This window comes from Saimiri boliviensis, chromosome 6, assembly GCF_048565385.1.
Source record: "Saimiri boliviensis isolate mSaiBol1 chromosome 6, mSaiBol1.pri, whole genome shotgun sequence".
Taxonomy (NCBI): Eukaryota; Metazoa; Chordata; class Mammalia; order Primates; family Cebidae; genus Saimiri; species Saimiri boliviensis.
The window spans coordinates 123,485,651-123,512,218 of record NC_133454.1 but is presented as its reverse complement, the minus strand read 5'-3'; the positions used below and the strand labels follow the sequence as shown (position 1 = coordinate 123,512,218).

At 56.7% G+C, this 26,568-nt stretch overlaps 2 protein-coding genes across 6 annotated transcripts in view; one reads left to right on the top strand and one right to left on the bottom strand.

Annotated features, from left to right (window-relative positions):
- MACROD1 (mono-ADP ribosylhydrolase 1) overlaps positions 1–26,568 on the top strand; it is a 174,090-nt gene that overhangs the window by 36,747 nt on the left and 110,775 nt on the right. The gene's annotated exons all lie outside the window — the stretch shown is intronic.
- FLRT1 (fibronectin leucine rich transmembrane protein 1) overlaps positions 13,341–26,568 on the bottom strand; it is an 84,780-nt gene continuing 71,552 nt past the window's right edge. For both annotated transcript variants that reach the window (XM_010348225.3, XM_074401625.1), the window contains one exon: positions 13,341–17,666. In XM_010348225.3, the coding sequence (XP_010346527.1) occupies positions 15,595–17,619 (2,025 nt within the window). In that variant the 5' untranslated portion in view covers positions 17,620–17,666 and the 3' untranslated portion in view covers positions 13,341–15,594. The remainder of the gene's footprint in view (positions 17,667–26,568) is intronic.

Genomic DNA, 26,568 nt, shown 5'->3' with positions numbered 1-26,568 from the left:
CTGAGGCGGGGATCACCTGAGGTCAGGAGTTCAAGACCAGCCTGACCAACATGGTGAAACCCCGTCTCTACCAAATACAAAAAATTAGCCACGTGTGGTGGTGCATGCCTGTAACCCCAGCTACTAGGAAGGAGAACTGCTTGAATACTGAGCTACTGAGGCAGGAGAATTGCTTGAAACCAAGAGGCGAAGGTTGCAGTGAGCCAAGATAGAGCCATTGTACTCCAGCTTGGGCAACAAGAGTGAAACTTCATCTCAAAAAAAAAAAAAAAACAAACAAACAAACAAAAAAAAACCAAAACCCAGTCCCTGCTCCTGTGTAGGGGCAGCAGGGCATCGAGTGGGGGCTCCGTGCATCTGTGCAGGAATCCAAGGCGCTGGGGGCTGCTCAGGGATGGCTTCCCTCGGGAGGTCTTCCTGGGGAGGTCTAGCTCCCCCCCACCCGCTCCTGGGTGAGGCTCTTGGGTGGGCATTTGCCTCCAGCTCACTGACCCTCAGCCTGGTCTCTTCATGAGGCCTTGTGGGCCAGGACTCGGGGCAGTGGAGGCATCCAGACAGACCTGGTTCAGAGCTAACTCTGTCCCCATGGCCTCGGCCAAGCTGCTTAAATCTGGGCCTTGGTTTGCTCCTTTTAAAATGGGAGTAAGCCAGCCTGCCTTGCCTCCTTGCTGTGGGGACAGAGCTTGGTGACAGATGCCTGGTGCCTGGCACCACTGGCCCCCACTGCCTTGCCTTTCACAGATGGACGCCCCTTCAGGAAATCCCCCCTAATTATGAAGTTACAGATCTGGATGGTCACATGGGGAAGAGGCACATTCATTAGGAGACCTGGGCACACAGCCTGGACCGTGCCAAGCGTCTCTCCATGCCAGCTTCCTGAGGACTGCGGGCTCGATAGAGCACATCCCTGCTTCTTCCTGGTGGCAGGTTCCATCTGCCAGACCCTGAGGAGCCGCTGACTGGGGGAGGGCTTGCTTGGGACCTGCCCGTCCCTGACGACTGCCCCTTCACCCCTTCACCTTGCGCTTGTAATCTCTGCTTTAAAGAGGACTCCGATCCCTTTCCCCTGTCCCCCTGCCCCCCGCCCCACCCCCAACAACCAATCTATTCGCCAGGGCCCTGATCCAAGAGAAAGCTAATTAAAGGATTTCTGCTCTGGGCTCAGCCTGGACATAGAAGATTCCCCTTGGTCTTCCTGGAGTATCTGAAAACAGGTGGAGAAAGGGGGCGTTGGATAAGCCCTGGGAGCCTCCATAATAGGCTTAATCTCCCTAAAGCCAGCAGGAATCAAACGGCTCTCCTCCCGGGACCACCGAGAAAGGTGCGAGAGCTCAGAGGATGTGGGGCTGTTTCCAACCCCGTGGGTCCCAGACTGCAGGTCCCTTGTCCCCAGCTCCCCATGAGTGGGAAGCTGTGTTCTGCATGAGTTGAGACGGAGTATCAGCCCTCTCTGCAGAGTTCTCCAGAGCAGGGGAAGGTGCAGAGACCTGGCCCCTGCAGCTCCTGAGTCGGGAGGCCCCACTTCCAGGGCTGCCACCGGACACCGTGATGACTGGCGTATGGCAGATGCTCAGTCAAGTGCGCCTGCCCTCCTGCCGACTTCCCTCCGGTTCCCCCTGCACCCCTCACCAGCTTCGCTTCTTTCAAGGGCCTGTTTGCCTCTAGGAGATTTTCATCAACCAACCACAAATATTTACTCAGCGCTTACCGGCAGGCAGCACCTGAGCTCCATGGGGCAGGGGGCTCCCGGTTCCATGTGCTGCGTGTTCCCTGTCTGAGCAGGGCGTGGCATACAGTAGGTGCTCAGTAAAAGCTTGGTTGGCAGTCACATCCTGAGACGGGGTGAGATGAACCAAACTAACTCCATCTTAGATGTGAGCCTGACTGACTCCATCTTGGCTTCTCCCCCTGCCATTCCTCCCTTGAGTGCATACCTGGGCTGGGTCATGTTGTGCTTATAGAACTATAGAAACATAATCGTTGTAACCATACCCTGCTTGACAAGCCCATTTGCTATTGTGAATAGCCCCTTGATTGATTATATGGAAAGTACCGAATGCCTCGCCCCCCTGCCCCCACTTGGTAACCAGCAATCATGGGAACTGCTTGTGTATACCCTCTTTAGTTAATCAACAGTCATGGGAGCCTCCTGCCTCCTAGTTACCAGCCTCCTTCCCTAACTGCTTATTCTGCTTCTGTAAAATTCCTCTTTGCTCCTCTTGCCCTGAGCAACATATAAAAGGAAATCAAACTCCTTCGTCGGGGCCGAGAGATTTTGAGCATGAGCTGACTCTCCGTCGCCGGCAATAAAGGAATCAATCAGATTTCAATGTGTGGCACTTTCCCAACAGCTCACTCGGATGTAGCAAGGGTAGTCTCTGCTCCCAGAGAGCTTATACTCCTGCTGCTTTCAGGAAACCTCCTGAGGGGCCAGGCACGGTGACTCACGCCTGTAATCCCAGCACTTTGGGAGGCTGAGGCAGGTGGATCATTGAAGTCAGGAGTTTAAGACCAGCCTGGCCAACATAGAGAAACCGCATCTCTAGTAAAAATACAAAAGTTAGCCGGGCCTGGTGGTGCATGCCTGTACACCCAGCTACTCGGGAGGCTGAGGCAGGAGAATTGCTTGAACCTGGGAGGTGGAGGCTGCTGAGATCACCTCACTGCACACCAGCCTGGGTGACAGAGTGATACTCCATAAAAAAAAAAAAAAAAAAAAAAAAAAAAAAAAAACATTCTGAGGATCTTTGAGGGATCACGGAGCCCCCACACGTGGGTGGGGTGGGGGTCTTAAAGTCTGTTCTCCCTGTCACTGTGATGTAACCCTGGAGAAAGTCAGGGTGTCCTCACCCCCTTCAGGCTGCTGTGCCCCATTTCCTTCTGCAGTGCCTGGGGCGGGGGTGACAGGGAGCATTTAGACCCACAGCTCCCTGCTCCGGGACCTCCGGGGCACTCGCCTGTATCACAAGAATAAAAATGATAAAAACCTGCCACTGAATTCTGGGTGGCAGTAAATTACTTAACACCTGAAACAGGTTGAAATGTGGCCGCCGTGGTTTTAATAAGCCCATCTCCGATGCAGCGCTTCTTCTCGGGCCGGCCAGGTCTCTTCTTGAGGCATAATTTCATCTCGTCCCAGGCTTGGCAGCATTGCAAATAAGATTTCACTTCCCCCGTAAATCTCCGACGGGGGGAGTGCAGGATTTCATTTGTGCTGTCAGTTAGCACTCCGGAGAGCCTGTTTACTTTGCCGCAGGAAGAGAAGGTCCTCAGGAGGTGCTGGACAGGGCGGTGGGCGGGGAGGCGGCCGTGGCAGTGCTGGAAGGTGACGTGGGTGTGGAGGCAGGGAGGCAGGCAGGCAGCAGCGTATGGGGGGGTCCTGGAAGCATGCCTAATTTGGGGTGCCTAAAAGTGGATGAGCCAATGTCACACCCACAGAGGCAGAATTTCGGGGCCAGCTGGGTGCCCTCCCACGCGTTGGGGACCCTCCTAGGCTGGGAGATAGGACTCAGCCGCAGAACTTGGGTGTAGGGGTGTGGCCTGGGGTGTTAGACCCCTCCCGGGTTTGGACGCCTCCTTTCCAGGATGCTCAGTGAGGCCAGTGACCCCTCCTGGGAAGCAGGGGCAGAAGGGAAGCTTCCAGAACCTAGTGGTAGCCAAGTAAGGGCAGTTTCCAGGTACAGGAAAGCAGCCATGGAGGGCTAAGGCATCACCCACTCTTTCTCCTATTTGGGCAGGAACTTTTAGTCCTGAGTCTGACCAAACAGATGACGTCAGATACACAGAGCCAGGGCCCCGGGGCTTGGGGTGCCCCTTGACCACAGGGTAGCTATTTGGGGGTCTTACCCACATGTGCCCCTAATCTCGGTAATAATGCAAGTCCTGCGAGATTTGTGGGGAAGGAAAGGGCCCAAACTGGGTTGGCTGGAGGGTGGCACAGTGGGGGCTGCAGTAGTGCGGGTGCAGGTTTCTAGGGGGACACCCCATCTCCTGGCATCCAGCTGAAGACATAGTGGCAGGGCTTTTTGGGACCAGCAGGTCCCCTGCAGTTCCCTTGAGGCCGTGGCCAGCCCTGCTTGGTCTCTTGTAAGGACCGGAGGCTCCCTGCCTCTCCCACCACCCTGTCCTCTTCAGAACAGGGTTATGTTTGGAGAGTCTTTTTTTTTTTTTGAGACGGAGTTTCACTCTTGTTACCCAGGCTGGAGTGCAATGGTGCGATCTCGGCTCACCACAACCTCCGCCTCCTGGGTTCAGGCAATTCTCCTGCCTCAGCCTCCCGAGTAGCTGGGATTACAGGCACGCGCCACCATGCCCAGCTAATTTTTTGTATTTTCAGTAGAGACGGGGTTTCACCATGTTGACCAGGATGGTCTCGATTTCTTGACCTCGTGATCCACCCGCCTCGGCCTCCCAAAGTGCTGGGATTACAGGCATGAGCCACCGCGCCCGGCGAGAGTCTTCCTTCCATTCCTGAAATGCAGGTCCTGGTGATTTCCTCTTGTGCAGCCCAAACCTGGTTGGGCCTCCAACTCCCCTGGGGCGCTTACTAAAACCTGAGATGCCCCCATGCCCACCTCCTGTCCTGAAGGCTGCAGCCAGCCATTATCCTCTTCAGCAGCCCTAGGACCTGGCGGGGGTTGGGGGGGTTTGGGAAACAGGCCCCACCCAGTACAGATACCTCTCTGCGCTGGACCTGGAGTCACTTTGCTGCTCGGCTCCAGAGGTCCTGCCAGTAACCCGGGCCTCCGTGCAAGGAGTGCCAGCAGCTCAGCACCTGGCTCCATCCCTGGGGGCCACGAGTGTGGGCGAAACTCCCCGGGAGGCTGTGCTAGCTGTGGGGAGTGGGGGAGGCCTGCACTCCCCAGATGAACTGCAGGCACCCCGGCCCTCCACACCCCTCGCAGAGGCCCCATCACAGCTGTAGGGTCAGTACAGATGGTTTCTGAGCTGGGCATGCCCAGTGGCTTTACCTGTGTCATCCCACCTCATCCAACAGCAGCCAGGAAACTGAGCCACAGAGAGGCGGAGTAGCACAGGCAGTAACTGGTGGAGCCCATGGGTCTAACCCAGCAGCAAGGACTCCAAGGCCCTGCCCCAGGAGGGCAGTGCTGTGAATCCAGTGCTTTCTGAAGCCATGTGACCGGGAACCCTTTCTGGGCAGCCCTTCCGTGAGCTCCAGGGGCTGAGGAACACAGTTCGAGAACCTAGCCCTTCTTCCCCGGCTTGGAGGGCTCCACAGGTGTCCCCAGATTTGTGGCACTGCCACACTCGGGGAGGGTGAGGGAAGCCAGGAGCAGGACTCCCTAGGAGAAGGGTGGGGACATTGGTGTTGGCAAGGGCTGTTGTGCTTAGAGAATCGTCCTCCTCGTCCTCACGTGGACCCATGGAGCGATCGGCTGATTGATTTACTGTTCATTGACTCACTCTTCATTCCTGTTTACGGGGCCTCCTGGTGCCAGGCCAGTGCCCTCTGGGGATCAGGCGGTGTGGGGGGCAAGACCTGTCAGTGTGGGCCCAGCCAAGCGAGGCGCTGGCAGGGTCACCTGCACAGGCGAGAAAGGCCAGCAAAAGCACAGGGCCCCAGGGTGGGACAGCCGAGGAGGCCAGCAAGGCACAGACCTGGCGTCTGAGCCACACTGGGCCTCGGGGGCAGAGGGCAGGGCTGCGCTGTGGCTGGAGCCTGAGAGGGGCGACAGGGAGATGGGGGGACGCAGGGCCTTCCTGAGGGAAGCGGACCAGAAGTGGACCTGTCTCGGGTGGGCGGCGTGCCAGGCCTCCTAGTCCTCCTCATCCTTGGAAGCGTCCTCTGTGGAAAGCCCCCCAGGCCAGGCCCCCACTCAGCCACGGAGATTCTTCCTCGCTCCTCCTCGAGGCAGGATTACACCAGCCCCAGCGCGCATAGTAGGCCGTCTCCTGGCTGGCTGTGTTCCAGAAAGATCTCTCTGCAGCCCCAGAGAATGGGTCTCGGGTGAGGGAGTGGGCAGCCCTCCTAGGCACCCACTGTGCGCTGGGTCTGAGGCATAAGTTGGAAGAACAGCCTCTGCTCTCTCCCTGTGGTCACACTGCGTGCCACACGTTAGAGTGGTCTCTCTTGGCTCCTGCCCCGGCAGGACAGGAGGTAAAGACCGAGGTGGGAGCAAAGAGCACCTGTGGGGCCCACGTCACCCCACCCAGGGCCACCTGCCACCAACAATTAACTTTGCTTCCTTGGAATGTAAGGAAATACCCGTTAACTGTATCCAGACATGAAATCAGATTTCAGGCAGAAGTAATGAGTTCTTGTTTTATGTTAAATTTAGCAGAAACTGCTATTGTTCTCATGGAAATTTTTTCCTTCCTGTCCCCCTCCCTTTGGGGTGTGCGAGAGGGAGATGACACTCCAGAGCTGTGAGTGTTACGGGTACATCTAGCAGATGGGGGCCGTCCGAGGTGGTGGCATAAGCTCATGTCCCCAAACACCCAACAGTCCCACTTTTATCCGGGTGCCATGTGGTTGCTGGAGCCTCTTCCAGGATAACCCACAGCTCCGCTGACACATACCTCTCCATGTAGAGACCCTCTGAGTCTACGTTCAGCTCTGGGTCCCCTCGTGGTGACTCAGGTGTCGGTAGACCTCTGGGGCCTGCGGGTGGGGACAGAGGGTCCTTCTTTCCACTGCGGAATCATTTTGGCTGGAACAGTGCCCAAGGGAACAGGGTCTCCATCCTGCCCGGCTGCTGCCTCTGAGCCAGGGCACCCCAAGAACAGAGCTGACCCTAGGGGCAAGGCCTGGGGAGGGGTGTGGGCCGCTGAGACCACGTGTGCCCTGGACACCTGACTCCTGGCCCGTTGGGGTGCCAAGCCGAGAATCAGCAGCAGAAATGACCGTAAAAGTTAAATCTTTCTATTTATTTCAAGAAAGAACAAGGCAAGTGAACTTGGACATTTTATATGAAAACAGACAAACAGAAAATAGGACCAAGTAGTTAATCACATTCATCTCAACATTGAAGTTTCAAGGCACCTACAAGAAGGAGGCCAAAGGGCGGTTCGCAGTGCACTTTGGTTTGCGTTGTTGTCGTGGTGGGTGTTTGTGTGTCTCGGTTTTCTGGAAACCCCTGCCTGGTGGTGAGGTTGGGAGCAAGGCAGGTGGGTGTGAGGCCGGGCTGGCCTGCGCCCTGGGGAGCCGGGCCGGGTCGGCCATCTGGTCACGTGGCAGTGGGCAGGGGCGGGGTGAGCAGGCCTGTCACTCAGGCCCCTGAGACCGCTTCCAAGAAAAAGGAAGGAGACAGCGCTGCACCTGAGCGCTGATTCTGCGGGTGAGGAAGGCTGGGGGGCTTGGGAAATGGGGGTACCAGCGAGGGGCCTCTTGGACATCAGGCAGGACCTCGGTCACGGTCTTGGGTGAGATCAGGCCTGCTCCCCCGACCTGTGCTATTAACTGTCGGGCTTCCTGCCTTCTGCAGAGCAGAAGACGACCCCATTCTCTAGGGATCTGTCCCTGGCCTCCTCCTACTCTTCAGACCACTCGGAAGGGGATGACACGGTGTGTGCTACTCCAGAATGCCTTACGACGCCACACGAGATACAAATAACCTGTTAACATCCAGAAAGGGAATGAGTGTTGCTGGCTCTTACACTGTTCCTCTGCGGTGTTTATAGCTGGTGCGGGTTCTTTTAGATAACCTCCCTGTTCACACTTGCCTCAATGGCTCCCGTCAGCAGAATCCCACAGGCACCCCTTGCTCTGGCTAGCCTGAGATGCCCCGTACCCCCCATTCTCCAGCATCTCTCTCCCCACTCCTCTCCCTCTCAGATGACAAGCCCCGAACGCTGCTCTGCGTGGCTTCCTCCCTCCAGCTCTCAGCCTCTCCCATGAGCTGGAAGGCACCAGGCAGGGTCCTGTGAAGCCCCTAGCAGCTCGCCTTGGGTGTCCAGCGGGCTGCTGGCGGCGTAGAGGTGCATGGGGTTGGGGATAAACAGTCTAAGGCTAGTTTCGGGGTTTTGGGTGGGTGTCTTCTCACCTGCGTACTCCGAACTTTTGAAAATGGGACTAGTCGAGGCGGGTGGGCTCAGAACATTGCAAGCCTGCATTCCATACAGGGAAGGTGAGAGAGGCCCGGAGCCGCCCCGCTCCAGGGAGATGAGCGGGGGGTGCCCCGCGTGCGCGGCTTTGATTGTCCGACTGTGGCGCGTTTGTTTTTTCCTATCTACAGAGGAAGCCTGATTAGTTCCTCCAGGTGGGTGCAGGGACTCTGCGGGGGTGGCAGGCAAGGCAGTGGGCGTCACCTGGGATCCAGGTTTCTTGCGGCGGCTCTGTGGGACCCTCCCCCAGGTCTCTCTCCCTTGTCATCCACTCGAGGCGGGTCTTGGAGAAGGGAAACTGAGTCACTCATGCAGGTGGAGGCAGCCACCGGACCTCGCAGAGTGGCTGCGTTTCTCCATCTGGCTTACAGCTGGTGTCACATGGATCCAAGGCAGAGCAGATCGGGTCGGGGTGCTTCCGAGAGGTGAAGCTGCCAAGATGAGCCCCTCTCCATGCCAGCCGCCGGCGGGGCGGGTGCAGGACAAAAGAAGCCATTTGTTGCCGACTCCCATGCCCGGGCCATCCTCACTGAGTGGGCAGACGGCAAGTGGGGAGGAAGTGAGAGGAGGAGCTGGCCTCGTTCCATTGTTGTGAAGAAAGGATCGAGTGCCCCTGTGTGCCAGGCGCTGTGCTGGGCCTCGGTGGCCCTGGGGAAGGGCAGGGCACTGACTCTGACCATCTGCCTTGATGAGATTTGGGGCTGGTGGCAGCAAACACCTTCCTTGGAGGACTCTCTGGGCTTAGCTTTGGGCTTCCAGCTGTGGAGAGGCCAGGGTCAGGGCACTGTGCCCGCTCAGATGGCCACAGTGGTTTAGGGGCTGGGTTTGTTAGGATGTGGGGGCGGTCATCCCACTCACAGGGTGCCCTATGCCCTCAGCGTGCCCACACTCTCTCCTGGCATAGGTCAGGCATTTCAGTGACAAGGGGTGGAAGGGGACAGTGACAGTGGTCTCAGCCATGCCCTGGTCAGGGTCTCCAGCAGGTGCCAGAAGCTGGAGCCGTCCCAGTCTCCGAGGGAGACGTGGAGAAAAGACCGGGCTTTGCTCTGTGGCTCTGGGGGTCTCCAGGCACACCTGCAAATCTGTTTATGGTGAGAAAGGGGGCCTGCCCCCACTTTGTAACTTCCAAAACCAGGGAAAAACCACAGATTGAAAATTCCAAGGGAGAGGAGAAGAGCAAAGGGAGGGGATGGAGAGCAAACAGAATCTTTTTGTGAGTTTTTAAAAACAAGCAAACATGGGTATTTCAGGCACCTACTTGGAACATTTCAAAAGAACCAGTAAACGCTTAAAACCACCGAGTGAAAAGTGCCCCAGGCGCTGTCCGCCGGCGTGGATGGATGGATGGAGCGGCCGCCGCGGCGTGCTGGACTGCACATGGGGCGTGCTGGATTGCATGTGGGGTGGCCCTGGCTTGAGAGGCAGGCCTGGGCGCGGTCAGGCTTCGGAGCCACGGGGCCCAGGAGGGGTTCTCATCAGCTCCTCCCCTCCGGTGAGCCACAGGTGCTGAGTTTAGACTCTGGAAAGTGGGTGGCGCATGTCTGCCACTTTCTTGGTGCCTCCTGGACACTGAGGATGGGTATTTTGCAGCCTCTCTGGTGGCACAAGCGGCTCTGTGGAGGGCTGCATGGTCTGGCTGCAGTACCACCCTGACTTGGGGTTTTCAGGGGACACCAGTGATTTTGAGCCACACAGTGAACGTCTCTTGATATATGCCCCCTTTCAGGGTCCTGGGGTATGGAAAAGCAAGGGTGGGAACCAGGATCTTCTAGTCAAAGCACCAGACCTTGCTGGGAAAATATCTGCCCATCTAGTGCTTGAATGCTCCCAGTAACGGAGAGCTCACTGCCTGATTCCTTTGCCAGGCTAGAGTTTCTCTTCCCTGACCTCCAGTTTTCCTTTTACCCACTCCCCTTTCACCAGCCACAAGGAAAGGATTGGAGACATACCCAACCCAGAACAGAAAGGAAGCAGAAAAGCCTACGGCTCTAGAGTCTTGCTCTCTGAGGATTGGATGGGCCACTTGTCCCAGAGGCGGGAGGCTTTTTCCCTAGGGCAGTGCTGGAGACTCAAGCCTGAGTGCTCTGGCCCATTCGGTGTTGGCCTTCAGAGACCCTAGCTCCCCAGGGAGCCAAGCTGGGGCAGGCGCCCCCATCTCGGCCCCCCACCGCGAGGCCCAGAAAGCTCCTGCCGTGCGGATAGCCACTTGGGGCAGGTCCATACACCACGAAAAATCCCCCTTTCCCTTCACCTCCAAGGAGTTTAATCTCTCCTAATCAGTTTCGCAGACTCGCTTGGTTGTAAACGGCAATGATTTACGTTTTTGAGCCTTTTTATCCCTCAAGAAAAAAAAAGTGCCTTCTCTCTGCACTCGGGAAGGCTGACTCGAGGCTGCGAGTCGCGTGAGAGCGCTTGCCCTGGCACCCATCCGGGGGCAGGCCGCCGCCGTCCCCCCGCGCGATCGAGCATGAGGTACGTGGACGCCGGCCGCTGACCCTGGCTGCGTGCTGGCCCCGAGAGCAGGGTCCGGCCCCTCCTGCCAGCACTGCCCCCGCTCTTCCCGTTGCCCTCCCCGCCCCCTTGCTCCCTCTCTGCCACATCCAATTCTCCTCGTATTTTTCATAAGTGCGAGGCTCAGAAGCCCTGGCCTCCTCTCTGGCACGTTCGGCAGGAAGCAGGTTTCTGAAATGGGCTGGCTTTGGGACTCGAGCTGCCATTTCTGAGGGGGAGGGTCTGCTCCTTCTCCTCTCCTGGCTCCCTGACTCCAGGGCAGGGGTGGAGGAGGAAGGCACAGATTCAGAGGCAGCCTTGGGTGCCCGGCCTGTCCCCTGCCCAGTCCCTGACCAGCCCCTCCGACCCTGCTGGGACCCCTCACCTGACTGGGGCCAACAAGAACCTTGCAGCATCAGTGGAGGGGAGGGGCCCTATCTTGGCCTCTGGAGCCCCAGTTTCCTGAGTGAAGCTGGACCCCGCTCCAGCACACCCCCACTTTACAGAAGGGGAAACAGAGGCTGTATTCTTGCCAAACCCACTTTCCCTGCACCTCTCTAGAAACATCTCCCTGACACCCTCCTCAGCTCTTTTCCTGGCGCTTTTTTGTTTTTTGTTTTGTTTTGTTTCTGAGATGCAGTCTTGCTCTGTCACCCAGGCTAGAGTGCAGTGGCTCAATCTCTGCTCACTGCAACCTCAGCCTCCTGGTTTGAAGCGATTCTCCTGCCTCAGCCCCCCTAGTCGCTAGGATTACAGGCATCATGCACCACCACACCCGGCGAATTTTGTATTTTTAGTAGAGAAGTGGTTTCACCACGTTGGCCAGGCTGGTCTCGAACTCCTGACCTCTAGTGATCTGCCCGCCTCTGCCTCCCAAAGTGCTGGGATCACAGGCGTGAGCCACTGTGCCCGGCCCCTCTGCCTGGGCTGGGCTCGGAGGGTTTCCTGGACCCCCAGGGGAAGGAGGAGACCCGGTGCCTGCATGGAGGGAGGGAGAAGAGGCACACACAGGTGTGGGCTTTGGGAGAGTCAGGTTGGGCCCCTCCCAGCTGCTGCCATCTTCCCAGGGGCTGTCCCCTCCCCTGCCAGAATCACCCAGAGCCAAGAAGGTGCAGTGCCTCAGCTCTTGGCTCCAGACCCACATCCCAGCCCTGAGCTGGGGAGGCCGCTGGCCGCCATGTGCACCAGGTTAGCGTGGAGGTGGTCTAGCAACCTCCAGCCCACTTAGAGAAGATGGAGGCTGCGGCAGGAGGCCGAGGGAACGGGGAAGGAGAAAAGGGAAGAAAAGGAGCTTTTGATGCACATCATGTCTGCGGAATTGAGTATGACTAATTAATAGATTTTATTTTTAGTAATCTCTTAAGCATTCCATACGTTGGGCCCCACGCCTGAGCTGAGCTTACAAGAGGCCTCATTCGCAAAATGCAAATGATTCCCGGCCTGCTGCTGCCTTCTCTCCCCTTCCTTGCCTTTTCTTTCCTTTTCCTTTTTCTTTTTTTTTTTTTTTTTTTTAGGGGAAATTTAAAGGAAAATTGCCATGTAATAGAAGAGAGATTCCAATCACTACATCTAATTACCACGAAGGGTAAACCACTTAACCAAAGAAGTGTCGTGGGCTTTTTTATTTTTAGCTTTAGACCTGCCTTAAATGCCACAAAACGTAGTCGTCAGTGCTGAGGCCGCTGAGGTGGTTCTGGCTGCTTAGAGGCTGTGCGGGGGAGCCTGGCCTCGGACTGCCCCTCGGAATTGTCGGCTGTGCACGGGAGCCTGGGAGAATCTAGACAGCCTGGGGCTGGCACCCCAGGCCTCGGCACGTCGAAGGGGAAGGGCAGGTTGGGTGTCCTGAAACATCTCCTAGCTCGTGGTACCAGGAGCTGGACCAAGAAGGGACGGGGTTTCGGCATGGACCCAGCTTTTGGCCCCCTCCCTGGCTGGGGGGCTGTGACACAGCAGATATTTGGGGGTTTGCTTTGGGAACGCCCAGAGAGGACCCTGGGAAGGTGCCAGGATAGCTAAGGGGCAGAAAAGAAGAGAAGGTCAACTGTCAGAGCTGGGTCCCAGGGCCTGACTGGGTGGAGCGCCCACCTTCAACAGCACTCGGCCAGGCTGAGCAGCTGGCAGGGTCTGGTAAGAGGGGCCCAGCCCCGCCCTCACCCCGTTAGTGCAAGAACTGGGAGCAGGAGATTCGCCTGGTCCTGGGGCCTGAGGAGCTCCTCTGGAGCGGCTGGCAGGGCTCCTGGTCTTGAAGGGCATGGCTAGGCCCAGGCCAAGTGGGGCCTTCCCAGGCAGCTCTCACAGTCTGGGCCACTCGCTGTCCCCAGATGCCTTCCTAGCCACTAAGGGTGTGACCTGGCCCGTGTAGGGTGGGGAGAGGACACAGGGGGACGTCGGTAAGGTGGGGACAGTGTACTGGCAGCAGTGTGTGCCAGATGTGTGGGACGTGGGGGAAGGCAGTGATCAGAGTGACGTTCTTCATGGAGGGAGTCTCATTTCAGAATCAGTAGAGACCTAGGACTTCTGTCCTCCATGCCAATGCAGCACACCTTGGGCCCTCTCTCCTCCCAGACATCCCAGGCAGGCCCCTCTGCTCATCTGGGGTGGGGGGCTATGGTCCACAAGGAGGGCCAACATTTTTTTTTCTTTTTTTGTGATGGAGTCTCACTCTGTCGCCCAGGCTGGAGTGCAGTGGCACCATCTTGGCTCACTGCAATCTCCACCTCTCTGGTTCAAGCAATTCTCCTGCCTCAGCCTCCCAAGTAACTGGGTGACAGACACTCACCACCATGCCTGGCTAATTTTTGTATTTTTGGTAGAGACGGGGTTTCACCATGTTGGCCAGGCTCCAACTCCTGACCTCAGAAGATCTGCCCGCCGCAGCCTCCCAAAGTGCTGGGATTACAGGCGTGAGCCACTGAACCCAGCCTGGGGCTGACTTTTATACAGACCTGACATTAAGGCCTGGGGAAATTTCTCTCTTGACCTCATTGTAGGAAAAATGATTCAGGCAGCAAAAGGGAAAACACATGTAGCTGGGAGTGAAAGGTGCCCGCCCCACTTGGCTGTTCCTGGGGGCTGGGGAGTGGCCTGTTTTGTGAGCCAGCCCCCCGGGGTCTTGCTGGGAGCCTGTGCCCCTCTTTCCACTTTCCGCGAGCGGCTTGTTGTATCCACTCCTTTCAGCCGCATCTCCTCACTGAAGGCGCCTGTCGGGCCTTTGAACGTAACCCCTGCCCGACGCTGCTTCTGCCTTTGCTTTCTCACGGCGGCGGAGGCCGTTTGAAAACAGCACCGCCAGGCGCTCCCAGCCCTCTCATCCCGCTGCCCTCCAACCAGCATCTCCTCTTTGACGTTGCTTTTCCTCGGTGCAGAACAAGCGGCAGGGTGACAGATGGTGACCTGGGCTCCCCGAGTACTGGGACGCAGGCACGTCGGAACCCCAGGCTCTGCTCTTCCCCGCTCTCCGATTCGCTGTCATTATTTCATCATCGTTTTAATCTCATGGCTCACCACACTGCACTGTCAGTTGATAAATGAATGATAGCGACGTCGATTCCAGAGGGAGGAAATAAAATCTTAACTCTTCTGAGGGCCCCAGTCAGGGCCCTTTGTGAGGCTGGCGTTTTTAGAAAGAGATCTGGTCTCTCCCTCTCAAGAAACAGAGTCCCAGGGGTGGGCACAGCTGAGGTTTCTGCGTTCAGGGAGGTGTTGCCGTCACCCAGGGCTTTTTCGAGAATTTTTGTGTCTTTTTCTGGGCTTTGAGCAGCCATGGAAACCAATAGGTCTAATGAGCTGATAGAAAAAAAAAAAAAATCCCTGCACTAATTACCCGTCCTAGGAGGGAACATTCAGCACACGGTAAATGCTCACAGAAAGTAGCTGTTAAGGTGATTGCACCTGATGGGGAGGAAGATGAGGGCACTGGAATAAAGTAAAGCTTTTCTCTGTATCAGAAAGGAGAGCAGAAAGGAGAGCTCTGGCCAAGCTGAGCTGAGATGGAACTGGAAACCCCTGCCACGACGCCTCCCTGAGCCACCAGTCTGAGACACACGTGCCTCAGCCTTTAGGAACAGCGATCGCCCCCAGAGACCGAGTCTTCTCCCCCCACCTCACTCCCATCCCCAACACATCGTCTACTTACTCAATGATTTCTAGGAGAAAGCAACACTTTCGCAATTCTATTGTCTCAGGAAATGGTAAGAACTGACCCCAGAAGAATGGTAAGAACCGTGCATGTGGCTCTGTCGACCCATCTGTACTTAGAGACAGCACGGTAGGGATAGACAGGCAGACAGATGCACCTCCAGGTGGCAGGGAAAGCTACGGGCTTCCGCCGCGGCTTCTACGGAGCAAGGTGCGTGGGACTGAAGAGGGCTTCAGCCTAGGAAAAAAAAGTTTTTTTTTGTTTTTTTTTTTTAATCAACTACATGATTGTTCAAAGAATGCAGTGAAAGACGCCATGTTTCTGCAGATCTGCAAGGGAAATGGTATGGAATGAGCCAGGGGAGAGATTTCAGGACCATACCTCCAGGGCAAAAGATCTTTTCTTCCCCCTCTCCTTTGTGAGGAGCCTGAAAACCTTCCATCACGCCACCAGCGAGTGGCCGGCGGGAGAGCTATGTGGGAGCTTTCAGAGCCGGCTGCTTCTCCCCGGCGCTTCCTTTGTGATGGCCCTGAACAGAGCACGAGGTGTCCACAGATGCGGTACAGGTAGTATCCTTCCAGTTCAGGAACAAAACCCAACCCAGCCCTTCCTGCGATATTATTTTTAGTCCTTCCCTCCCCAGCTGGCATAACTCGGTATAAATTATGTCTTCAACAATGTCGAATTCCCCCTCCGGCCTTCTACTTTAAAAAAAAAAAAAAGATCACTGTTGTGTTCTACAAAATCATCAGCTCTCCCCAAACTTTGCTTTCTTTGGGGGGAAAGTCACCCATGGAATTTCTCTTCCTTGCTCTCTTGGATTGCAGCAGGCTGGGCAAAGCCACAGGGCCACACCAGGGTAGCTGGGGCTGGGGCGGGGCAGCCCGGGTGGCGGGCGGGGATCATGTGTAGGAGTAGTCTATGTCGGGGATGCCGCCGTCCCGGTAGCCCCGTGTGGTGCCGTAGCCGATGGTATGCGTCCCCTTGCAGAGGCTGCTCCCGTTGGAGGGGAAGATGGTGTGGACCACGTACTCCTCTTTGGCGCGGTATGGGTTGATGGGCAGCATCTGCAGCCCAGGGCCGCGGATTTCCAGGATGGAGTTGTCCTTCTTGGTCCCCGACTCCATATAATCGTCCTTTTTCCTGCTGCCCCGGTTGTAGGCCCTCTCCCGGGTCAGCAGCTCGCCGGCCTGGTGCACATACCAGCAGATGGCCCCCAGGACCAGGAAGAGGAAGACCAGAGCCACGGCCCCGCCGATGATGCCCGCCAGGGGCAGGCCCACCATAGGGCCGGCGTTCTGCTCCTGGTTGAGCGTGGTGGTAGGGCCGTAGCTGTCGGCCGTCTCTGCCTTGGCACACACGGGCGTCTCATCGGCCACATAGGCGTTGCCGGTCTCCATGGTGACCATGCAGATGATGTAGGTGGACTTGGGCTCCAGGGCCGTCAGCAGGTACTCCGTCTTGTCCCCCTGCACCAAGGTCTCTGTGATGGAGCCCACGGCCGGGCTGTGGCCCAGGCGTAGCCAGCTGAGCCGGAAGGAGGAGGCGGGAAGCGTGGCCTTCCACGTGATGCGGATGGAGTCTGCCGTCAGGGCCTTCACGTGGATGGCCAGGGTCTTGGCGCCATCGCCTGTGGCCATGGGGTAGTCAATGTTGGAGTCCGGGAGGCGCAGCCCTGGCCTTTTGGCCTTGAGGGTGAACAGGGAACCCTGGGGCGTGGTGGCGGAGGCGTGGTTGCTGGCCGTGGTCTTGGCGGCTGCGTTGGCCACGCCACCCTGCGACCCCGTCTCGAAGCACTCGTCCATCTCACTGGTGATGTCCTTGATGGCCATGCCCCGGACCTTCTCGGGGCCCTGGCACATGAGGCCCCGCACGTTGACCACGGCTGCCCGTGCCTTCACCCAGTCCCGCAGCCACATGAGGTTGCAGCCGCAGAACCAGGGGTTGTTCCTGAGCAGCAGCTGGGCCAGGTTCCCCAGGTCGTCGAACAGGCCGCGGGGCAGCGTGGTCAGGTTGTTGTTGGACAGGTCCAGCCGCTCCAGCTCGCGCATCCTGGCCAGCGTGTTGTAGGGGACGTGGCTGATGGCGTTGTCCTGCAGGTAGAGCTTCTGCAGGTGGGCGCTGGGCAGGTTGAGGGGTGGCGCTGCCAGCGAGTTGCGCACCAGCGAGAGCTCCGTGAGGTTCTGCAGGCGGCTGAAGGTGTCGTCGGCAATGCGCTGGTTGGCCAGCAGGTTCCCGTCCAGCACCAGGCGCCGCAGGCTGTTGAGGCCCTTGAAGGCGTGCAGCGGGATGGTGGAGATGCGGTTGTCGTCCAGCCGCAGCTCCTCCAGCGTGTGTGGCAGCCCCGAGGGGATGCTGCTCAGGTGGTTCCGGCTCAGGAAGAGCAGCTTGAGCCGCTTGCTGTCGGCAAAGGCGTCCTCCTCGATGCTGACGGTGGACACAGAGTTGTCGTCCAGGTGCAGCTTCTCCAGCAGCGGGATGCGGGCCAGCGAGTCCCTGGCGATGGTGCGCACGTTGTTGTCCTGCAGGTGCAGCTCCCGGAGCGAGCGGGGCAGGTTGATGGGGAACTCGTCCAGGTCGTTCTCATACAGGTAGATGACCTGCACGCTGACCTTGGTCTTGAGGCCCTGGGGGATGCCAGCGTTGTTGATCTGGTTGTTCTGCAGGTAGAGGGTGGTGGCGTCATCAGGGATGTCCGCGGGGATGGAGGTGAGGCCCCGGTCGTTGCAGTAGATGAAGCCGTTGTCACAGCGGCACACTGAGGGGCAGGTGGTGCTGTCGATGACCTCCGTCAGGAAGGCAATGAGCCCGTAGCAGAGGAACAGCCAGTCCCGCAGGTCCATGGTGGCCGTGGTCAGCACGACGGTGGCCGTGACAGTGGCAGCAGGTGTGGTGGTGGCGGTGATGGTGGGGTGTGCCACCACCATGGTGGATGGCTGGGGGAGTTGGCCCCTCCCTGCCGGAGCCTGAACACCTGCAGGGAGCACAGGACAGGGGCAGTGAGAGGGAGGTGGCGACGGTGACCCCAGGAGTGAATGAATCGCGAATGCCCTCCCACCTGCCAGCCTGCACCAAGGGGCGGTCACGGGTCCTGCGGGCTGAGGTCAAACTGGAGGAGTGGCCCTCTTCATGCCAGGTTCCCGCCAAGGTCAGACTCGAACAACATCTGGCTAATATTAAATGGTATCAGGAGCCAAGAGGCTGCCCGTTAATGAGACGCGTGCTGTCTTGGCCCTCCCGGAATGTGATCCGGAGCCTCAGGGAGGTTAATTCAGGGAGAGCCTCGCTGCGGGTTTCAGTCCTTCTCTCAAGACTTCACACAGCCGGGCGCGGTGGCTCAAGCCTGTAATCCCAGCACTTTGGGAGGCCAAGGCGGGTGGATCACGAGGTCGAGAGATCGAGACCATCCTGGTCAACATGATGAAACCCCGTCTCTTACTAAAAATACAAAAAATTAGCTGGGCATGGTGGCACGTGCCTGTAATCCCAGCTACTCCGGAGGCTGAGGCAGGAGAATTGCTTGAACCCCGGAGGCGGAGGTTGCAGTGAGCCGAGATCGCGCCATTGCACTCCAGCCTGGGTAACAAGAGCGAAACTCCGTCTCAAAAAAAAAAAAAAAAAAGAGTTCACACAAAGCCAGTCTTTATGGCCAATGCTAAAGGTACCAGTCAATACAGGTGGGATGGATTTAGGACGTGTTTTATGGATTCACAGCCACTGTTCCCCAGCGCTGCACGAGGAGCAGGCATTGCTATCTGGCTCGGACCCAGGGTTCAAAAGGAAAGCTTGTTTCTGGAAGGCCTAGGAGCTCAAAAGGGGGGCATCGCCGGAACCTGCGAGAACAAAGCTGCGAGTGCCATCACCGGTGAGCAGTGGAAAGCAGGGAGCTTCATTGTCTGGTGTTAAAACAACATATCCTGTTGTCACTTGTAGGTTCTACAGACAGAAGAATGAGGTGTCAACAGAATCACTTTCTCGTGTATTTACAGAAACCTCGTTTCATCAGAGGTGCCTCCCTAGCCCTCTGTTCCGTGTTATGTGGGAAATTGTCCCACACCTTGCCCCTTTCTCAAATCGTAAACTTTCAGCTATTCCAGAAAAAAAAAAAGCGATCTGTTTTCTTGCATTTAAAGGAAAGAGACAAATAAAAGGAGGGAGGAGTTCATGCTCTGAGGGAATTGGCTGCTAGGTGTAATTTCAGTTTTCACAAATGGAAAAATTGCAGCATAGATTTTTCTTATTTTACTGTTCATAGTGGTAAAAAAAAATCAATTAAAAAGAAATTATCTTTCAGTCTCAGCGAGGAAGGTGTCTTCATGCAGCCAGCAAAAGTCTACTGTAAAATTCTGGGTCCACAAAGGCTTTTCAATGGTGGGACATGATGGTCTCTTGGAGCCTGAAGCCCCAGCCTGGGAGGGCAGACCTGGTATGCACAGCAGAACCGGCCCCTGCTTGCTGAGCCAGCAGGGACTTTACTTTCACCCCCAGGGACTGGACATCTCTTTCTCAACCAAGCCAAACTTTCTCTCTTCTTTTTCCTTCTCTTAGCTGCTTTTTCTTTCCATCGAGCAAACTACTCTTCACCCTACAGGACCCTCTGCTAGGTTTTCCTGAGGCCTCTGATAGAGCTTCCCTCTGCTCTGCCCATCCATCTGTCCACCCACCCACCCACCATCCATTCATCCATCCATCCATCTGTCCATCATCCATCCATCCATCCATCATGCATCCACCTGTCCATTCATCCATCTATCCATTCATTCAGGCATACACCTGTCCATCCATCCATGCATCCACCTGTCTATCCTTCCAGCCATCCACCTACCAAACCCACCTAACCATCCAGTCTTCCATGCATCCACCTGTCCATTCAGCCATCCAGCCCTCCATCCGTGCATGCACCTGTCCATCTATCCATCCATCCACCATCCATCCATCCATCCATTATTCATCTACCTGTCCATTCATCCGTCCATCCATCTGTTCATCCATCCATCCACCCACCTAACCATCCATTCATGCATGCACCTGTCCATCTATCCATCCATCCACCCACCCACCTAACCATACATTCATCCATGCATACACCTGTCCATCCATCCGTCCATCCATCCATCATGCATCCACCTGTCCATCCATCCACCCACCCACCTAACCATACATTCATCCATGCATGTACCTGTCCATCCATCCATCCATCCATCCATCCATCCATCATGCATCCACCTGTCCGTCCATCCATCTGTCCATCCATCCATCCATCCATCTGTCCATCCATCCACCTAACCATCTATCCATCCATGCATCCATCTGTCCATTCATCCATCTACCCATTCATGTATGTACCTGTCCATCCATCCATCCATGCATCCACCTGTCCATTCATCATCCATCCATCTATCCATCCATGCATCTACCCATCCATTCATCCACCCACCCACCTAACCATCCATCCATCCATCCATCCATCCATGCATCCACCTGTCCATTCATCATCCATCCATCCATCCTCCATGCATCCACCCATCCATCCATCCATCCACCCATCCACGCACTCATGTAACCATCCATCCATCCATGCATCTACCTGTACATTCATCCATCCATCCATCCATTCATGCATGCACCTGCCCATCCATTCACCTGTCCGTCCGTCCATCTGTCCATCCATCCATCCATCCATCCATCCATCCATCCACCCACCCACCCACCCACCCACCCACCTACCTACCTAACCATCCATTCATCCATCCATGCATGCACCTGTCCATCCCTCCATCTATCCATCCATCGACCTGTCCATCCATCCCTCCATCCATCCATCCATCCATCCATCCATCCAACAGAGCTTTATTGAGCATGTACTATATTCCAGGCCCTGTTGTAGCCACCTGGGATTCCATTCTGGTGGGATGGATGGTAGCTCACACTATAATAAAGACTTTGCTTAGAGCTTTCCTGCTATTTAAGTCATTTAACCCTCCCAGCAATCTTGAGGTCAGTGCCCTTAATCCCATTTCACAGATGGGAAAACTGAAGCTCAGAGACATTAACTCAGTCAAGACTCCTTGAGAACTAGGTCGGGTGAACCCAGGCCGTCTTGGAGGAGCCCGAATCTTGGCAGTCCCGAGGCTTGCAGCACTCTGTGGGTTGCAGGTCACACTGTTTCATGACTGGTGTTTTCATGTCACTGACCGAACTGCAAGGGCAGGGACCGTGGCCTGCATGGGCCTAGTGTGACTTGGCACCAGTGACAGAAGGACCCTGCCGTGGTGACTGCCTCTGTCGCTCACCCTTGAACACTCAAACGCTCCCTTTGCATTTATGGGGTCTCTGCCCAGTCAGTCACCACAGTCATCATGGTGGCTGCTGAGGCCCCACGCAATCCTGTGTGGCACCCCCGCTGGCCTTGTCCACTCCATTCCCCTCTCGCTGACTGCAGCAGCCAGGCACCCCCGCGGTACCCCCAGGGCCCTTGCACGTGCTGTGCCCTCTGCCCGGACAGCTCATCTCCAGAGCCACGCCCGAATCTCCTTCCGGTGAGGCCTTCCCCGGGCACCCTATGGAGAATTATAACCCCCAGATACTCCTCTCGGTTCCTTGCTTACCTGTAGTATTTACCCCCAACTAACACGTTACGTGTTTTACTTGTTTTGTTTTTATTGTGTCTCCCCACTGGAAGGTGCTCTGTGAGGGCAGGGATTTGTGTGTCTTATTCACGCTGTTTCCTGCGTGGCGGATGCTCACTAAAGATTTCAAAGGAGAAACTATGATGGACTCGTTCTGTAGGTGAGGGACGGAGGCACAGAGACCGGTCCGGTGCAGGAGGAGGTGGGGTCTGGATTCTACCCCAGGGCTGTGTGGCTGCAGCATGCCAGTGCCTGACTCCACACTCTGCGGAGGGCTGATCCCCCACCAGCCCGGACACAGTCCTGGGGCCCAGGCTGAGCATTCTCAGACCGTCACGGAGGTGCCCACTCTCCCTCAAGCCTCCTGCGTGCTTTGCCCAGAGCCATCCTGGGCTGCCCCGGCCCTGATCTGGCCACCTCACCTGTTGTTACATCGGGGACTGGGAAGGATACTTGCCCAGATTGTGAGGGAGGATGGGCTTGAAGGACAGGACAGTGTGCAGAGCTGGACACATCAGCCGCCAGAGGATCGGGATAAGCCCAGGTGGTCGGGTGACCTCTCCGCCAGACGTCGCCCACTCCCCTTCACAGGCAAGGGTGGAGAGGTCGCTGCATACCCAGTCCTCATTTCACAGCCCAGCAGCCTGAGACTCAGAGACATGAGGGGCCCAGCCAAGGTCACAGCCAGCCCAGATTTCCCACTGCACGTGTCTCCCTTCTGCCCTGAGCCAGGCCTGTAGAGGCTGTGGAGCCGGAGGTCCTGCCTCAAGTCACTTATAAGCAGGCAGGTAGCACAGGGCAGGTGCCGGAGACAGGGAGACAGGCCTGCGCACAAGCCACCTGGCCTCAGTCTCCAGGGTCAAGTCTGAGTCTAGGAGCACATGTGCCAGGTGGGTGGAGGGCAGGATCTGGCTGGAGGACATACCTCCTCCCTGGTCTGTTGGCTGCTGAGTCCTGGCCCAAGGGATACAGGTGACTTTGTACTTGGCTGTTCCAGGGCAGTGCCCTAAGCAGGGGACAAACTTGTTAAGGCCAAAGCCAAGGCCAGCCACCGCACTCCCTGGCATGGACATCTGTTCCCGCTCAGCTCACAGCCACAGTCCTCAGCCTCCAGAGGCCTCAGCATCATCATAGAGTCTAAATTGCACCTTTCAGAGATGCCTGATGGATAACCAAGAAGCATTTGGGAGGCAGGGACCCAAGGCCCTTCTGCTCCACTGTCAGTGGGCCTCATCCATCTTGGCCAGAGGCTCCCCTACCACCCCCTCCCCAAGGCCAGCCCGAGGCTGAGCCCTCTGGCTCTAGGAAAGGAGGGCGGGACCTAGGGGTGCCTGGCTGCCTTTTTATTCCCTTGTATGTTTCATACTTCATGCAGCCATCAAATTAAACCTGGTAAATCACCCATCTTTTATGGGATCGCTTGTCGTCCTTGCGTGGATCCCTCAGACTTCAGCGTGCTGCGAGTTACGACCTGCCAGCTCCATGACTGACAGAGGATCCTGGGTGGGCCCGGGGATGGGGGAGGGGAACGGTGGGGGGTTATTCTTGGCATTGGCTGTATCAGTCATTGGCCCCAGACGAGAGGCGTGGGTTCAAGTCCTGCCTCTGCCACTTTCAGGTCATGTGATTTCCTTTCTTTTTTTTTTTTTTTGAGACCGAATTTTACTCTGTAACTCTGTCTGGGATGCAGTGGTTCGATCACAGCTCACTACAGCCTCTACCTCCCTAGGTTCAGGTGATCCTCCCACCTAAGCCTCCCAAGGAGCTGGGACCACAGGCATGTACCACCACAGTCGGCTCATTTTTTATTTTTTTGCAGAAGTGGGGTTTTGCTGTGTTGCCCAGGCTGATCTTGAACTCCTAGGCTCAAGAAATCTGCCCACTTCAGCCTCCCAAAGTGCTGAGATTATAGGCGTGAGCCATTGTGCCCAGCCTCAGGCTGTGTGATTTTGAGCAAGTTGCTTGCCCTCTCTGAGCTTCTGTTTCCTCATCTACAAATGTAGTCATAAGAGGGGCCCTTCCCTGGGAACTTACAATTTAGGATTCACTGACGTTATATGTGCAGAGTATCCCCTCCTGAGTGCAATCTGGATGCCCCCAACACATCCATTTTAAAAGCTGCCCTAAATCTCTGCCTCCCCAGACATGTGACCTAGCTTCTGCAGTAGCTGCCCGTCTCTGTCCTCTGTGCTCCAGCGGCCCGTTCTCCACCCCGCTGCTCCTGTCCTCCCTTCAGGACAGGCTGACCCCTTATCAGACTCTGCGGAGCTGAGATATTGCCCCCCACCTCAAACTGTGCAGGCACAGCCCCGTCCCTCCCCCAGGCCATGCCGGCAGCCCTGACTCTATGTCTGGGCCGCACAGAGCTGGTGGACGGGGCCATCCACCATCCCCTCCCGTGGTGCTGTGCCAGCCCTCCTTGGGAAGCCCTCCGGGCTGGGGGGCAGAGTGAAGGGGTCAGGGAGGTACGAGGGTTTTAAATGGGTCTTCATCACCAGGTCACCCACAGCCAGAAATAGTTCCTTAGCTCCTCCACGCCGTACTCACTCCCACCCCTGAGAAGTCCCGGGGCTTCCGTCCCTCCCTTCCCCCCTCCCCCGCAGCCCTCCCCAGAAGCTTCGCTCACAGTACATTAGACCCAGTGTCCCTCGTGGGGAGAGGCCGGCAGCCTCCCGGGTGTCCCAGGTCTCGGGGAGTAGTAGGGAAGCCGAGTGGGGGTGTCCGCACCCAACTGCAAAGCCTTTACAAGCTAGTGACACCGAGCTTCTTCCCCACCGCTCATGGTGGCTTAGGGCCCAGCATCTGCGGCTCGGCCTTTGCTGGGGACCCTGCTGCTGCCTCCAGGCCCTCATGGAACCTGGGGATGCTATTTTCTATTCACGGGCATCTCCCAGGAGCTTCCAGATGCCAGCAAGGAAACAGCCCTCATCCAGCCTCGCCTCGCTCCCTCATCTCTTCTCACCTGCCCCATCCCTGGGGTGGGGGCATCTTGGGCAGGACCAGGCAGGGAGGGGAGGGGCCCAGCATCTGAACTCTATCTGCAGGAAGGACAAGCACACGCTCAAGTGGGTGTTCGCTGGTCCCGTCTCCCCCACCCCACTTACCCCTCAGCCTCCTTCCTGCCCACCTGTCCACTGCTGTCCTTAGGAATCTGGCTCCCCATGTGGCCTGGCACTGTATGTGGCTGCCACAGGCCCTGGGTCCTCTGGCTTTCCCCCCACTTCCCAGCCCCCAGGTGGGGTCTCTTGCAGGTGTCTTTTCCCTGCCAGTCCCTCCTTTCTGCAATAATTCACCCGTCTCCCCTAACCGTTGCCAGGCCTTCAAGTCCTCACTGAGAATGCTAAGCAGGACAGACTGTGGGCAGAGCAGTTTCTCAGCCCCAGCATGGGAAAGGCCAGTGGGACCCCAGCCCCACCCCCTGCTAGACGGGAAGCCCCGCTAGGCACACTCGTCTCCAGCTCTGTGATGGGGCTTCAGCAAACCTTTGTTTAAATTGATGAGAAACCCCACCTTCCTGGGGGCTCAGTAACAAGTAAGCCAGAGGGAGGAGGGCCAGGAGGTAGACAGGGCAGGCCACCGCCTCCTGGTGCTCGGGGAGACCCAGGGAGAGCTCCCCACTTCTCCCCAGGAAGCCCCTCTCCTGTGAAGGCAGGTGTCACAGGGACCTCCCTGGCTCAGTCCTGCTGCTCAGCCTACTGTGGGGTGGCTTTGGGTCTCATGTCTCTCTGCAAAATGCGACCGCAAACGATCTAGTTCCCTTGGCTCTTGTAGAGATAAAAACAAGGTTACTTTCAGTGTTTAGCAGGGTGGGATTCAGAATGAGGGAACCATTACTGTTCCTAGCAATGAGCCATGCTTCCTGAGCCCCAGACGTGAACTGCAGGAGGTGAGTGGGGCTTTTCCAAGCCCTAGTTCATGCCGATGTCCCAGGGGCTGCAGGCCCACTAGAGGCATCTTCTTAGGGCAGGGGCTAGATGCCACGGCCCTCGAGGACCTTCTGACCCCAACTCCCAGCAGGGCATGGTGCCAGCTAGCCACACCCATCACCCTAAACAACTTTGCTGCTGGGTCCCGTCCGCTGGTATCATTTAGAGCTTGTGATGCATGGGGGCTGGGGTGGGGATTCTTTTAAAACCTAAAGTTAATTATTTTTCTAATTTCAGGCTGCATGCATTATGCATCAGCTGTTATCACTGGCGGTAATTGCAGACAGGTATGCAAATCCACTGTAAATGCACCTAACCGCACAGGCCGTCTGGGCGGTGCTGGTGCCATGTGGCGGGATGTCCTGAACTTCAGAGAATGTAAATCGCTTTAAAAAGCAAGACTTTAGAATTGTGTCTTAGGAGGTTAATTATATTGATAACAGTGTTCGATATTAAACCGTTTAAGGCCAGGACGGGGTGGGGGGATGAAAGTAGACACATGTAATTTTGTTCCCTTCTCTCTCGGCATTATTTAATAAGATGCTCCTACACCTGATATTTCTGTCTGTCTGTGTCCATTTTTAGTAAAGCTGCCTAAACTGAGACTGAATTCCTTTTGGGAAGGGAAAAAGAAAGCCCAGTGGGCCGGGTGCAGTGGCTCATCCCTGAACCCCAGCACTTTCAGAGGCCAAGGCAGGTGGATCACCTGAGGTCAGGAGTTTGAGACCAGCCTGGTCAACATGGCAAAACCCTGTCTCTACTAAAAATACAAAAAATTAGCCAGGCGTGGTGGTGCATGCCTATAATCCCAGCTACTCGGGAGGCTGAGGCAGGAGAATCACTTGAACCCGGGAGGCGGAGGTTGCAGTGAGCCCAGCTTGTGCCACTGCACTCCAGCCTGGGTGACAGAATGAGACCCTATCTCAAAAGAAAAGAAAAAAGAAAGGCCAATGGAATTTCAGAGGGAAGGAGAGGGGCTAAAGGTCTTTATTTTAGGAGGCAGGGAAAAGGAAGAGAGGCAGCAGCAGCAGAGCCGGGGACAGTCCCCAAGAACAAGGCTGGGGCTGCGGGCCTGTGTCGCTGCTCTCCTCAGCCTCCGTTAGGATCCTGGGCCAGAGCAAAGGGCCCAGAGAGGAGCGGTGTGACCAGGAAAGGCTTGTGATGGGCGACGCCCACTGGTCCTAGGTCAGAGGCTTGGCAGTGGGCTCAGAAGGCGGGGCCTCTCATGGGCTGAGAACCCTGACAAGCGGGGAGGCAGGCCCTGCTCCCAGTGGGACACCCCCATTTATCATCAGTTTACGGATTGCCTCCTCCCCCTAGA